This window comes from Leptonychotes weddellii, chromosome 4 (genome assembly GCF_054177405.1).
Source record: "Leptonychotes weddellii isolate Sample4059 chromosome 4, ASM5417740v2, whole genome shotgun sequence".
Lineage (NCBI taxonomy): Eukaryota > Metazoa > Chordata > Mammalia > Carnivora > Phocidae > Leptonychotes > Leptonychotes weddellii.
The window spans coordinates 126,986,877-127,002,112 of NC_138372.1; the positions used below are offsets into that span (position 1 = coordinate 126,986,877).

The window sequence follows — 15,236 nt, forward strand, 5'->3', positions numbered from 1 at the left end:
TGCCTGGGTGGCTCAGTCGTTAAGCGTCTGCCTTCGGCTCAGGTCATGGTCCCAGGGTCCTGGGATCGAGTCCCACATCGGGCTCCCTGCTCGGCGGGAAGCCTGCTTCTCCCTCTCCCACTCCCCCTGCTTGTGTTCCTGCTCTCGCTATCTCTCTCTCTGTCAAATAAATAAATAAAATCTTTAAAAAAAAAAAAAGGTATCTGCACCTCCATGTTCAAAGCATCATTTGCAATAGCCAAAATGGAAACAACCTAAGTACAGATCAACAGATGATGGGTAAATTAGTTGTGGTGTGTGTATACACACACACACACACACACACTGAAATATTATTCAACCATAAAAAACAAGGGAATCCGGGCGCCTGGGTGGCTCAGTCATTAAGCGTCTGCCTTCAGCTCAGGTCATGGTCCCAGGGTCCTGGGATCGGGCCCCACATCGGGCTCCCTGCTCTGTGGGAAGCCTGTTTCTCCCTCTCCCACTCCCCCTGCTTGTGTTCCCTCTCTCACTGTGTCTCTCTCTGTCAAATAAATTTAAAAAATCTTAAAAAACAAACAAACAAGGGAATCCTGCCATTTGCAACAACATGGATGGACTCTGAAGGCATTATGCTAAGTGAATAAAAATACTGTATGATCTCACTTACATGTAGAATCTTAAAAAAAAAACAGTCATAAGACTTGTGGTTACCAGAGGCAGAGAGTCAGGGGAAGGGGAATTGGAGGGAGGTGGTCAAGAGGTACAAACTTCCAGTTTTAAGATAAATAATTACAGCTGAACAACACAGATTTAAACTGTGCAGATCCACTTATACACAGATTTCTTCTGAGAAATATAGTACTGTAAATCTATTTTCCTTATCATTTTTTTGAATATTCTCTTTTTTGCAACTTACTTTATTGTAAGAATACAGTATATAAGACATATAACATACAAAATATGTACTTATTTATGTTATCATTAAAGCTTCCAGTCAACAGGTTATTAGTAGCTTCTCCCCATGTTGTTCAAGGGTGAACTATATTATGGATGTAATGTACAACATGAAGACTACAGCTAATACTGATGTATGATATACAGAAAAGTTCGTAAGAGAATAAACCCTAAGAGTTCTCATCACGAGGAAATTTTTTTTTCTCTTTCTTTCCTTTTTACCGCATCTATATTAGAAGATATCAGCTGATATCAGCTGAACCTATTATGGTAATCATTTCACAATATGTGCAAACCAAACCATCATGCTGTATGCCTTAAACTTATACAACAATGTATGTCAATTTTTTCTCAATAAAACCAGAGAAAAAGAAAAAAGAGAATTAAAGAGTACTGTCTCTTATGATGCAAAATTCCTCAACAAAATAATGGCAAGCTGAATTTAGCAGCATATGAAAAGGATTACACAACATGACCAAGTGGGATTTATCCCAAAATACAAGGTTCGTTCACCATATGAAAATCAATTAATGTAAGATACCAAATTAAAAGAATTAAGGGGGGAAAAAACCAACATGATCATCTCAACACACACAGAGAAAAGCATCTGACAAAATCCAACACCCATTCATGATAAAAACACTCAACAACTAGGAATGGAAGGGAACTTTCTCAATCTGATAAAGAGCATTTATGGAAAACCCACAGCTAACATCATAGTAAATGGTGAAAGCCTAATAGCTACCCTCCTATAATCAGGAACAAAACAAAGATATCTACTCTTGTCACTCCTACTCAACACTGTACTGAAGTTCTAGCAAGGGAAACTGAGGAAGATACTAAGAAATAATAGGTGTCCAGATTGGAAAAGAAAAAGTAAAACTATCTATGGATAATTTATTTACAGACACGTTCATAATATAGAAAAAACCTAAATAATCAACAAAACAACTAGTAGAGCCAAGAAATGAGTTCAGCAAAGCTACAGGATATAAAATTAATATACAAATATTTGTTGCACTCCTATACACTAGCATGAACAATCTGAAAATGAAATTAAGAATTCCAATAGCATCAAAAAGAATAAAATACTTAAAGAATAAATTTAACCAAAGTACAAGACTTGAAGACGGAAAATTACAAAACACTGCTGAAAGAAGAAAAACATCTAAATAAATGAACAGACAACACATATCTGTGGATTGGAAGACATAATGCTGTTAAGATGGCAATATTCCCCAAACTAACCTACAGATTCAATGTAATCCCTATCAAAAACCCAACTGGCTTCTTTGAAGAAATTTACAAGCTGATCCTAAAACATGTATGGAAATTGAAGGAACTCAGAATGGTGAAAATAATCTTGAAAAAGAACAGCTAGAAGACTCACAGTTCCTTATTTCAAAACTTATCACAAAGCTATAATAATCAAGACACAACATGACCAAGTGGGATTTATCCCAAAATACAAGGTTGGTTCACCATTTGAAAATCACAAAGACCAACAGGTCTACAATTAGATCAATGAAATAGAATTGGGAATTCAAAAACAAACTTACACATTTATGTTCAACTGATTTTCATCAAAGATGAAAGATGAAAATGAAGAAGGAACAGTCTTTTCAACAAATGGTGGCAGGACAACTAGGTATTTACATACAAAAAAAACGAATTTGAACTCCTATCTCAACCATAAAAGCTAACTCTTTTAAGGACCAAAGACCTAAATGTAAGAGCTAAAAAATATAAAACTCTTAGAAACAAACAGAGGTAAAAATCTGTTTTTTTAGATATGACACCAAAAGCATAAGCAATCAAAGAAAACTAAACTGGACTTCCTCAAAATTAAAAACTTGTGCATCAAAGCTCATCATCAAGAAAGTAAAAAGACAATCCACAGAATGGGAGAAAATAGTTGCAAATCATATATCTAATCAGAGACTAATAACCAGAAAATATTCTTAAAACTCAACAATAAAAAGATAAACCTAGTTGAAAAATGGGCCAAGAATTTGAATAGACATTTCTCCAAAACCAATGTCCAATAAGCACATGAAAAGATGATCAATATCATTACTCATTAGGAAAATGCGAATCAAAACCATAAGATACCACTTCACACCCACTAGTTTTAATTTTTTTCAATGGATAATTACAAGTATTAGCAAGGATTTAGAGAAACTGGAACCCTCACACACTGCTAGTGGCAACAGAAAATGATATAGCTGCTTCGAAGAACAATTCGACAGTTCTTCCAAAAGAATTACATAGGGGTGCCTGGGTGGCTCAGTTAGTTAAACATCTGCCTTCAGCTCGGGTCATGATCTCAGGGTCGTGAGATCAAGCCCCTCATCTAGCTCCCTGCGCATTCAGCAGGGAGTCTGCTCACTTTCTCTCTCCAGCCCCCAAAATAAATAAATAAATCTAAAAAAAAAAAAAAGAATTACATAGAATTACGTATGACCCAGCAAGTCCATTCCTAGATATATATACTCAAAAGAACTGAAAACAGGTATTTAGGGGTGCCTGGGTGGCTCAGTCCTTAAGCATCTGCCTTTGGCTCAGGAAATGTTCCTGGGGTCCTGGGATGGAGCCCCGCGTTGGGCTCCCAGCTCAGCGGGGAGCCTGCTTCTCCCTCTCCCACTCCCCCTGCCTGTGTTCCCTCTCTTGCTGTCTCTCTCTCTCTAACAAATAAAATCTTAAAAAAAAAAAAAAAAAACACCCAAAAACCAGGTATTTAAAAAATACCTGTACATGAATGTTGATATTTACACTATAAACAATAGCCAAAAGTGTGGAAATAACCCAAATGTCCATCAACTAATCAATGGGTAAACAAAATGTGGTGTATCCCTACGATGGAATGTTATTCATCCATAAAAAGAAATAAAATACTGATGCATGTTACAATGTGGATGGACCTCAAAAACATGGTAAGTGAAAGATGTCAAACACAAATGATCCCATACTGTATGATGCCACTTCTCTGAAATATCCTGAATAGGTAAAGCCATAGACACAGCAAGATTAGTGGTTGTCAGGAGAGTAAGAGGCAATAGAGAGTGACTACTTAATTGGACTTAATGGGTTTCCTTCTGGGGTGATAAAAATGTTCTGGAACTAGAGGTAATGGTTGTACAACACTATAAATGTATTAAAGGCCACCATATTGTGCATTTATAAAATGGGTGACTTTATGCTGTGTGAATTTACCTCCATAAGAAAAAAAAAAGTAAAAGCAAATGTTCACAGAAAATCTTGTACACAATTGTACACAGCAGTATTATCCATAATAGCCAAAAAGTGGAAACACCCCAAATGTTCACCAGCTGATGGATAAACAAAACTGATATATCCATACAATGGAATATTATTCAGTCATAAAAAAATGAAGTACTGTCACATACTCAATATGGATGAACCTTGAAAATATTATGCAAAGGGAAAGAAGCCAGACACATAAAGGCCACCTATTATTAATTCCATTTATATGAAATGTCTAGAATAGGAAAATTCATTGAGACAGAAAGTAGATTAGTGTTTGCCAGGGTACAGGTGCAGGGGAGAACTGGAATTAACTGCTGGTAGGTATAGGGTTTGTTCTGGGGGTAACAGAAATATTATGGAATTAGACAGTGCTGATGGTTGCACAACACAGGGAAAATGTGAAAAACCACTGAAGTATATGTATTACAATGATGAATTTTATATAATGTGAAATATATAAGTAAAAATAAAAGCAAGACTTAATCACCTGTTTACATATTAAATATAAAGACACAGTTAAAAGTAAAAGGACAGAGAAGGATAAAACATGCTAACAATCAAAAGAAAATAAGAGTTGCTATGTTTATATCAGACAAAGTAGACGATAAAACCAAGAGTATTTCAAAGATAAAGGGGATCATTTTACAGTGATAAAGAGGTTAATGCATCAAGAAAATATAATAATCCTAAATGTTTACATTCCTAATAGAAACTTCAAAATACATGCTGCAAAAATTAATAAAATTGCAAAGAAACAGACAAACCTACAATTATACTTGGACATTTCAACATGCCTCTCTCAATAATTTATAGAACAAGTAGATAGAAAATCAGTAAGGATACAAAAGACTTGAACAACACTATCAACCAACCTGACCTGAATGACATTTATAAAACACTCCCAACAATAGCTGAATAAACATTCTTTTCATGTGCACAGAGAATATTTACGAAGATGGACCATATTCTGGGTCATGAAACAAATCTCAACAAATTAAGGAATCCATATCTGTTTTATTTTTAATATAAACCAGTATTAGAGGGGTGTTGAGGGAGACTGGCCCCTAAAGGGAGCATTTGGAAATGGGTGGAGATGGAATTTGGTTGTCACAATGACTTGGCAGATCTACTGAGGACAGTCCAACATCATAAAGTGATGTCCTAATCCAAAATACCAATAATGTCACCATGTGTCCCCACAGTGCCAATTGAAAAACATCATTCTAAACCAGTCAGGAAATCCAGGAACTAGAAGAGTTACATGTGAAAGTTATACAAGGTCTTAGCTGTCCAGCTGCTCTATTCTCACCTCTACATAAAACAGAAGTATAATGTGAGGAAAATTAGTAAACACCTGTCAAGTGCTTATACTACTAGGAATAAAGATATAGGCAATTCACGAAACAACTAACACTTTTGTTTAAAAATAATCATTCACAAAAGTAATTTATCAACACACTAATAAAGTTAGAATAAATGTTCAAGAATGCAAAGAAAAAAACTACATCTTTTTGAAAAAACGTTATAAAAATAAATCTCTTCCTTACTTCTTTAAAATAGACAAATTTTCTTTCCTCTGTAAATTAGGAATAATAAGTAAGTATAGACCAATGTACCTCTCACATGGTAACAGTTTCATTACTTTAAGCATCTCACCTTATGAGCTGCAAAACTGGATTCATTTTTTTCCAGTGCTCTTTTTGCATACTCTAGGGCTTCATAGACCAAGAGTTTTTTCTCCTCTTCTGAGGTCCCACTAAGCTGAGCTATATCACGTGATGCCCGTGCCAATCGCCACAGTAACTCTGCATCTTCACTAATTTGAAATAAATATAAAATAACCATTTTAGCTCACATTTAAAAACTGTTAAAGGTCACATCACTAATGAATAAATATGGTCTTTCAGGTCAGTGAAGATATAGCAGTATCAAAAGCCATTATTCATAATGTTGTATTTTCACATAAAAACTTTATTTGCTAAAATTTCCTACAAAATATCCAATATCATATATAAATATTAACTTTCCTAAATTATCTAAAATACTAACTTCCTCGGGCACCTGGGTGGCTCAGTGAAGCGTCTGCCTTTGGCTCAGGTCATGACCCCAGGGTCCTGGGACGGAGGCCTGCATTGGGCTCCCTGCTCATCGGGGAGCTTGCTTCTCCCTCTCCTTCTGCTGCTCCCCAACCCCTGCCCGTGCTCTCTCACTCTCACTCTCTCTCAAGTGAATAAATAAAATACTAACTTCCTTAGAAAATATCTTTGTATTTGAATTCTCTAAACACCTGCACTACAAAATTCAACATATAACCTAAGGCTTGAGACACTTCAGACAACTCACTAACTGGTTCAGACAGTACCATAAAAATCCACAAACTTTAGAGAGTGGGTCATGCTCAACAAAACAAAACTGCTATATCCCCAGCTCCAAATATAGTACTGGCAGACAATAGGTATATGATAAATATGTTAATAAATAAATGATTGAATATAACAGAATCTCAAAATAAATCTTGTTTGAATGTGTCATCCATGCCATGATGCATGGGAATATTTCAAGTGAGGGCCTGGACTCCTTGAAGAATTTCCATATGAATATACTTATATAAAATAAGAAATGGTTAATAAATAAAATAGTAACCACAATTAAGAGTTAGAAATATTTTTAAAAACATTAAAACTCCTTTTTATTAAATGTTTGTCTTTAAGCCCGTTATATATTTACCAAAATATGGTATTCACATAAAATTTTGAAACTAAAGGTAGCAATAGTATATTTATAATTAAATAAATTAGAGTAACTATCTTACAGCTTACTTTTCAAGTAATGACTCAAATGACTATAAAATGCCAAACATGATACTACAAGTAACTAAGGGAAAAATGGAGAAGAAAAAGTGGATTCTATAGATATTTAGGAAGTAAAATTGATGGGTCATGAAGACAGAACTGGTTTTAGGAATCTAAGAAAGGTAGCTGAAAATGACTCAATATTTTTAGTTTAGGATTAGGTAATCTGTGACCTGGAAATGCCAATTTAGCCTTATTAAACCTATTTTATAGCACAGACTCTCCTTCCACCTACATCCTCCCCAAAACTAACTGCACACTGATACTCTGGACTAAAAATGTAACCTAATACTAAAAATAGAAAAAGGAGTTATTTTTAGTTTCTCTAAAAAAACTGCTTCTAAAGTGATACACAGATACTATTCAATGATGCCATACAAACATCCTAATTCATTTACATCTTATGCCAGTAAGAAATTCACTTAAAAAAATGAGAAATATACAATATAGATAACCATATATTCAACGACTACCTCATATGATCCAAAGCAAAATAACAAAATGAAAAAAATACTTCAACATTCCACTAGAATGAGTAAGGAGAATCACCTTTTCTAAATCAATGAGACATGTAGCACTTGTGAATCATTTACTGTAAGAAACATACTATAAATTAAACTCTAAAAAATATTATTTTGCAGTAAAAACTTTAAAGATGTATAAAAATTTCAAGCACCAAGAGTCATTTTAATTGTTAAATAACAAAAATTTTGAGGAAACTGAAAACTCAGGCTTATCATACACTGCCTACCTTTCCTTGTATTGAGTCAGCAATTGATAAAGTTTCTCTGTTTCTCCACTCTCATATAGGTAGTCTGCTTGTTCGAGAATTTCTTCAACTCTGAAAACTAAAAATGAAAAAAGACACAATAAAGTAGGTCTTCCCAAGCCAACAATTCTAAGAAACAAACATTTTCATATATAAGCAAAAGAAATTAGTTATAAAAATCACCTATAAAGAAGGATCAGAAATTCTGAATAATCTAGATTTAAGTGTAGTAGAGGTAAGGATGAAGCTATCATGGTAAGTGGTTTATTGAAATCACAGAAATTTAAAAAATTAGAAAACTTATTGTGGAACTAACTATGATACATTTTTATTTATTTATTTTTAAAGATTTTATTTATTTATTTTTAAAGATTTTATTTATTTATTTGAGAGAGAGAATGAGAGAGCACATGGCGGGGGGAGGGCGAGAGGGAGAAGCAGACTCCCTGCCGAGCAGGGAGCCTGATGCAGGACTCGATCCTGGGACTCGAGGATCATGACCTGAGCCGAAGGCAGTTGCTTTAACCAACTGAGCCACCAGGCACCCCTAAATATGATACATTTTTAAAAATGAAGAAAGTAGGGTGCCTGGGTGGCTCAGTGGTTAAGCGTCTGCCTTCAGCTCAGGTCATGATCCCGGGGTCCCGGGATCGAGTCCCGCATAGGGGGTCCCTGCTCGGCGGGGAGCCTGCTTCTCCCTCTCCCACTCCCCCTGCTTGTGTTCCCTCTCTCGCTGTGATTCTGTCAAATAAATAAATAAAATCTTAAAAAAAAAAAATGAAGAAAGCAATTTCCTGTGAGGAATTTATGGTACTCTTCCCCTCCATACACACAAACTCTTTGTTGTTGTTGCTAAGTGCCATCCATTGCAGAAAATGATGATATAACATTGACTTCCAGCACTGAAAATTATTACTTCGCATGGACTGCACCACACTGTTTCACTAGATTCTCTTTATGACCTAATTTACACAAACACTGCTATGGAAAAAGAATCAAATTTGTCATCAAGGGGCACCTGGGTGGCTCAGTCGGTTAAGTGGCTGCCTATGGCTCAGGTCATGATCTCATGGTCCTGGTATCAGGCCCCATGTCGTCCTCGTCAGTCCGTAGGGCTCCCTGCTCAGCGGGGTGTCTGCTTCTCCCCTCTCCCTCTACTCATCCCTGCTCATGTGGGCGCTCTCTGGCTCTCTCTCTCAAATTAATTAAAACCTTAAAAAAAAAAAAATTTGTCATCGAAAACTTAGATGAACTTAACTATACAGAGAATCTGAAATTTACCTCACTGGCACTCTGCTCCAACCAATTCATTAACTTGTTTATACCTTACTAGAAAATATATAAACCTTATAGACAATGTAATGCTCTAAAAAAAGTTGACTAGTTCCCGAAAAAAACAGTAAGCTTGAATTTCAGGATATTCCCCAATTATTACAATAAGGAACATACATATTTGTCTTCTATAAGGGTACTGTATTACTTAGTCTTACATATAAGCCAACATTTCAATATATTCAATTATGTTTATTATTTACCTTAGTATGCTTTAATTGATAATAGTGTATTTCAGGTTGAGTTTTTTTTAATTTTTGAAAAATTAAAACCTAGACCAGAAAAAAAAAGCTCCTGAATCTGACACAACTATGTAAACTGAAGTATTTTTTACTAAGTTAACATCATAATGTAATTATAAAACTAGCTTAAAAAAAATTAAATGACAATAGCAAATTCTTCTTTAATCCTACTTCAATCTGGTTGGGTGCCATAGTTCAATATTCATATGGCTGGTTGATTTTCTTAAGTTTGCTTCCATTTTATTGTACACTTTTATCAGTAGCTGATTCTCCAAATTAAGGCTATAACAACCCAAAGATTTTTTTTTTAAGATTTTATTTTTTTAAGTTATCTCTACACTCAACCTGGGGCTCAAACTTACAACCCAGACATCAAGAGTTGCATGCTCTACACCAAATGAGCCAGCCAGGTGCCCCAACAACCCAAAGATTCTTAAAAAGAAAAAATAGTAATCTTAGCATTCTTACTCAATATTTGTATTAGGCAGGATAATGGCCCTAAAAATGTCTACATCTTAATCCCTGGAACCTGTGGAAACGTACAGGTTACATGGCAAAGGGGAATTAAGTTTTTAACTAGAATTAAGGCTATTCATCAGCTAACCTTAAAACAGGAAATGATCCTGGATTAGCCAGGGGGCCCAATATAATCACAAGAGTCCTTCAAAGTGGAAGAAGAAGGCAGAAGAAGAAAGTAGGTAGGAGGCAGAACAATGAAAACAAGGCCAGAGTGAAATGATTACTGGCCTGAAATATGGAGGAAAGGGGTCTTCAGCCAAGGAATGTGGAAAACCTCTAGAAACGAATCAAGGAAAGAGATTCTCCCCCAAAGCCTGGAACACAGCCTTGCCCAACTTGTTGATTTTAATCCAGTGGGACCCATTTTGGACTTCTGAACTATAGAACTGTATGATAATACATTTATACTGTTTTAAGTTACTAAGTCTGTGGTAATTTGTGACAGTTGCTGTGACAGAAAACTTACACAATATTAAATATATTGATCTGGCATATTCGAATGTATACATTGTATGTGTAAATAACAAAGTTACATTTAATTCTATTCATTGATTTTTCTCAGACTTTCTGAGAAGACTGACAGAGATTACTGTCCTTAACATGATCTAGGAATGCTGCATCTCATCACCCATGTAATTAAAAGAAAAATATAGAAATTAAGTGAATAATTTAAAATAGTTCAAATCCTTTTTGTGTGTACTATTCTTTTTTAACTTCTTAAATCACTTATCTATTTTTTTATTATATAGTACAATAAGCTACAATATCCAGGCTTTAAATATGTATTTTTTTCTTGAGTCTTAAACAGAAATTTCTAAAATCATACAGTGTGCAATTTACAAGAAAAAATACTCTTACTCTGATACTACAAACACCACAGGCACTGGGTTGGGAGCATGTAGACCACTCATATCTGCAAATCAGCTGTGTGGGCTTTTTTACTTGTTTAATGTTCTGCAGTTTTCCTGAAAATATTTAAAAATAAGCTATGCTACTGACATAAAGAGACCATATCGTTAAAATGGGCTAAACTTTTAAAGTAAGTTACTTTTCTACTTAATAATGAATATCCCAAGATGAACTGAGATATTAATTCAACTGTACAAAACTAAATTTAGCCTACAATGAATATGCACAAGATCATAATTTTTTTTTTAAAGATTTTATTTATTTATTTGACAGAGAGAGACACAGCGAGAGAGGGAACACAAGCAGGGGGAGTGGGAGAGGGAGAAGCAGGCTTCCCGCCGAGCAGGGAGCCCAATGCGGGGCTCGATCCCAGGACCCTGGGATCATGACATGAGCCAAAGGCAAACGCTTAACGACTGAGCCACCCAGGCGCCCCACAAGATCATAATTCTTAGAATTTTAAAAAATGTCACTGATACGACATAAATTAGTAAACTTTGGTCTTCTAGTTTTTCTTGCTAAGTGTACTCTTAGCCATGTGAGATGTATCTGCACAAAAAGAAATACTCTACTCCTCAAAGTAAGCAATCTACTTCTGGAAATTTCTCCCTACAGAAATTAAAAAGTAGAAAATGAGTATCTAGATTCTCCAGGATTTTTCTAGATGCTAGAAGGCTCTAAGTAGCAACAACATCATCAAAATTTAAGGCAAATCTTTCACACCAACAATACTGTGTCTCAGCAGTACTGAAAGCAGTGCCTCTAAAGATGCCCTGTAGTAGTACAAAGGACTACAGATGAAGGAGCACTGGCCTCGGTTCTGTAGATTCATCAAAGAATCAATGAAAGTCTATGAAAAGAGACAACTGAAGTGATTATATGAAGAACCTTTATTTAAGACGGGCCACTTGTAATTATCTTTTAGGCATTTTACAAGTGAACTTTCACATACACACAGACACTAGTACTGTGACTATATTAGCATATCTTTAAATTTTGTCTATTTTAAAGATAATGAAAAACTTTCTACTGGAGTTCTTCAATTATGGCCGACAAGTGGGTATTTGCTCTATCTATCCTGTGGTAAATATAGACGTTACCATTTTAAAAAAGAGTCCCACAACCCCATCCAACTGAAATGTCAAAACATATGTATGCCCTTGGGATCCCTGGGTGGCTCAGTCAGTTAAGAGGCTGCCTTTGGCTCAGGTCATGATCTCCAGGTCCTGGGATCAAGCCCCACGTCAGGCTCCCTGCTCAGCAGGAAGCCTGCTTCTCCCTCTCCTTCTACCTGCCACTACCCCTGCTTGTGCTCTCTCTCTCAAATAAATTTAAAAAAAAAAAAAATCCTGATTAAAAAATAAAGTTTGTCTTGAATCCAGCAATCTTGCTGAACTTTCTTAAAAAATATATATATATAGGGGCACCTGGGTGGCTCAGTTGTTAAGCACCTGCCTTCGCCTCAGGTCATGATCCCAGGTCCTGGGATAGAGCCCTGCATCAGCCTCCCTGCTCCACAGGAAGCCTGCTTCTCCCTCTCCCACTCCCCCTGCTTGTGTTCCCTCTCTCGCTGTGTCTCTGTCAAATAAATAAAATCTTTAAAAAATATATATATATATATGCCCTTAATTTCTAAAAACATAATTCAGAATATGATTGTATCCCAGTAAATGAAGAAGGAAAAAATGTTTTAATTGGCTTCAATGAGCATGAAGCAGCCCTAGAGAGAAGTAAGCAGTTTTGATGAGCGGAATTATCTGAAGACCATTTCCTAAAAAATATGAAAAATAAAGATCACAGTACAGCAAATAGGAGAGAGAGAGATGACAAAGTAAAACTTGTAAGGACTGATGAAATTATAGTTTTATAGAAACATGGATCATTTTCCAAGTTAAAAAAATCTCTCTCTACATTTTATCAGTAACTGATGTTTTTTCAAGGGCAATGGCCTAGTTGCACAAATTATAATGAACATGCCAATCAACTAATTATAAAGTGACATTTTATTTAAGAAAACAAAGCTAAAGCAAATCAAAGCAAGTTAAATAAATATCCATACTCTGTTCTTTGTATTAACTTTCTAAGTGCTCAAAATATGCTTGAAAACACAGGAAGGATTCTACAATATATGGCAATTTTCATTAAAATCTTTAATAAAGACAATTAACTTAGTTTTCAGAGTAAGTTATACCTTGGAATATTAAAATGTTATTTTTTTTAAGGTCAAATCAAGGTTTCATTTGGAGTTAGGACTAGAACTAACATTTCGAGTTGTTTGTATAAACTTTTACTTTTACATTCATAGAGGAAGTTATAATTTTTTTTTTAAACAGCATATAAATGAACATATATATAAGCCAGCCAGAATGAAAGAATTAGCATATATTGGATGAAATGAACCAGAATTTCTATAACACATTAAACACATATATCATACATTCTTTCAGACCAAAGAGCAACTACACACACACACACACACAAGAATTCAAGTTTATTCAAAAGTTTGATATACAATCCTACGACTACTATCTCTGCTTTTATAACTACAGGATCAAACTTTAAAGCTTGATCTCTTTCTGACTTTCCCAAAGTTTTTCTGCACTCCTTCTCAAATGGATCTCCTCTTCAAGGGTCAGCTTTTATCTTAATAAGGTTTCCAATACCATTCTCTCCCAGAATACAAGGAACACTAAGGAATACTTCTTCATTTATTCCAAGAGGCCCTTAGTTATGGTGGAAACTGGATGCACTCTCCTAAGATTCTTCAAAATGCTTTCTGTTAAATCAGCTACAGACAGGCCAACAGCCCAATTAGTATAACCTTTCATTTTAACCATCTCATAGCCACAGGTTATCACTTCTTTGGGGACATTTTCCCAGTGCTCAGGATCTTTATCCGTTCCTATATCTGAATTCAGATCCTTCAAGGGGATACCAGCAATGTTAACTCCACTCCACACAGGTACACTTGAGTCTCCATGTTCTCCAAGGATCCATCCATGACAGCTTTCTGAGTGGATACCAAGTCTTTGCCCAATAAAGAAAAGGAAACAGGCAGTGTCCAGATTACAGCCACTTCCAATAACACGGTTATGGGGAAATGCACTCAACTCCCAAGCTACATTACATAAGTTAAGATATCCACTGGATTGGAAACCACTACCATTTTGCACTGGGGACTATACCAGGTAATGTTGGAAATCATTAATTTAATGATGGACACATTTCTCTTGACTACATCAAGGCGTGTTTCTCCTTTTCTTGGGTGTGCACCTGCTGTGATATCACTAGGTTGGAGTTTGCAGTGACATGGTAATCTTTGCTGGAAACAATATTTGGCATTTTCATGAAAGAGCTGCCATGTTGAAGATCCACTGTCTCACCCTTCAGTTTGCCTTCATCAACATCCACAAAGGCAAGTTCATCACTCAAGCCTTTTAATAAGATGCTGATAGCACATGCCATGCCAACTGATCCAGTTCCTATAATAGAGATCTTATTGTGATAAATGGTCTCCTCTGAAGTGAAATTCTTAGTAAGTTCGCACCTGACAGTTGCCATCTTGGAGACAGGGATGAAGGACCAACTGTCCCTGAGAGGGGTGCATATCACCTAGCAGGGATGCAGAGCCATCTCTAGGCAAAAGACATTCGTTCCTACAGGGCCTAGTCTCCTGCTCGCCCACAGGACTTCCCCAGCCCAGCTCCTAGCAGCTGGCTCAAGAGGTGAAGGAAGGGAATGGAGAAAAGCCACATCAAAGTTCTTTGAAGCACCAAGTAAGTAAGCAGTTGAAGGTTTAATGCCCTACCACCTCACCCCCCATCCAGCTCACTACTGCAGTTGTGCAAGACCAAACCCAGCTCGTGCGGGCCCCACAAGGGTCCAGCACCTTAAAATGTTTTTTAATTTACTGAATCTGCAGTAATTTTAAATAAAGGCACATTTGAAAAAATGGACTATTACCGTTAAAGCTAAAGTTAATTTCAGCTTTGCCTTTCAAAGTGCCATATTTTGTTGCTCAGGGAAGCCCTACATCTTTGCACTCATTTCTGTAAGGAAAGGGTGCTAAAGCACACTGAAACTAAGTGTGACAGACCAAAAAAAATTGATTAGAGTTCTAATCTCTGCTCTGACACTTTGACTTTGAAGAAGTTAAACTGTGAGCTTCTTTTTCAAAGGTTAATACTATAATGGGTGGAGCCTGGCTGGCTCAGTCAGTAGAGCTCCTGACTCTTGACTTCCGGGTCCTGAGTTCCAGTGCATGTTGGCTACAGAGTTTAAAATAAAATAAAATAAAAAACAAACAAACAAAAACACCTAAAACGGAACACACACACACAGATCAAAATACTAAAACTGCAACCACTGGGCACATCTCTCAGGGATACATTTTAAAAAATTATTATCATG

At 36.0% G+C, this 15,236-nt stretch overlaps 1 protein-coding gene and 1 pseudogene across 5 annotated transcripts in view; both read right to left on the minus strand.

Moving 5' to 3' along the window:
- The window catches only part of RMDN1 (regulator of microtubule dynamics 1), a 68,933-nt gene that overhangs the window by 38,004 nt on the left and 15,693 nt on the right, over window positions 1–15,236 (minus strand). For all 5 annotated transcript variants that reach the window (XR_014144276.1, XR_014144277.1, XM_081816213.1 and 2 more), the window contains exons 3-4: window positions 7,807–7,903; window positions 5,860–6,019 (exon numbers count right to left, since the gene is read on the minus strand). Coding sequence is in view for 3 of the 5 variants with exons in the window: in XM_081816213.1 (XP_081672339.1) it covers window positions 5,860–6,019; window positions 7,807–7,903 (257 nt within the window). In the remaining 2 variants the exon portion in view is untranslated. The remainder of the gene's footprint in view (window positions 1–5,859; window positions 6,020–7,806; window positions 7,904–15,236) is intronic.
- On the minus strand, window positions 12,356–14,434 carry LOC102736814 (L-lactate dehydrogenase A-like 6A; annotated as a pseudogene).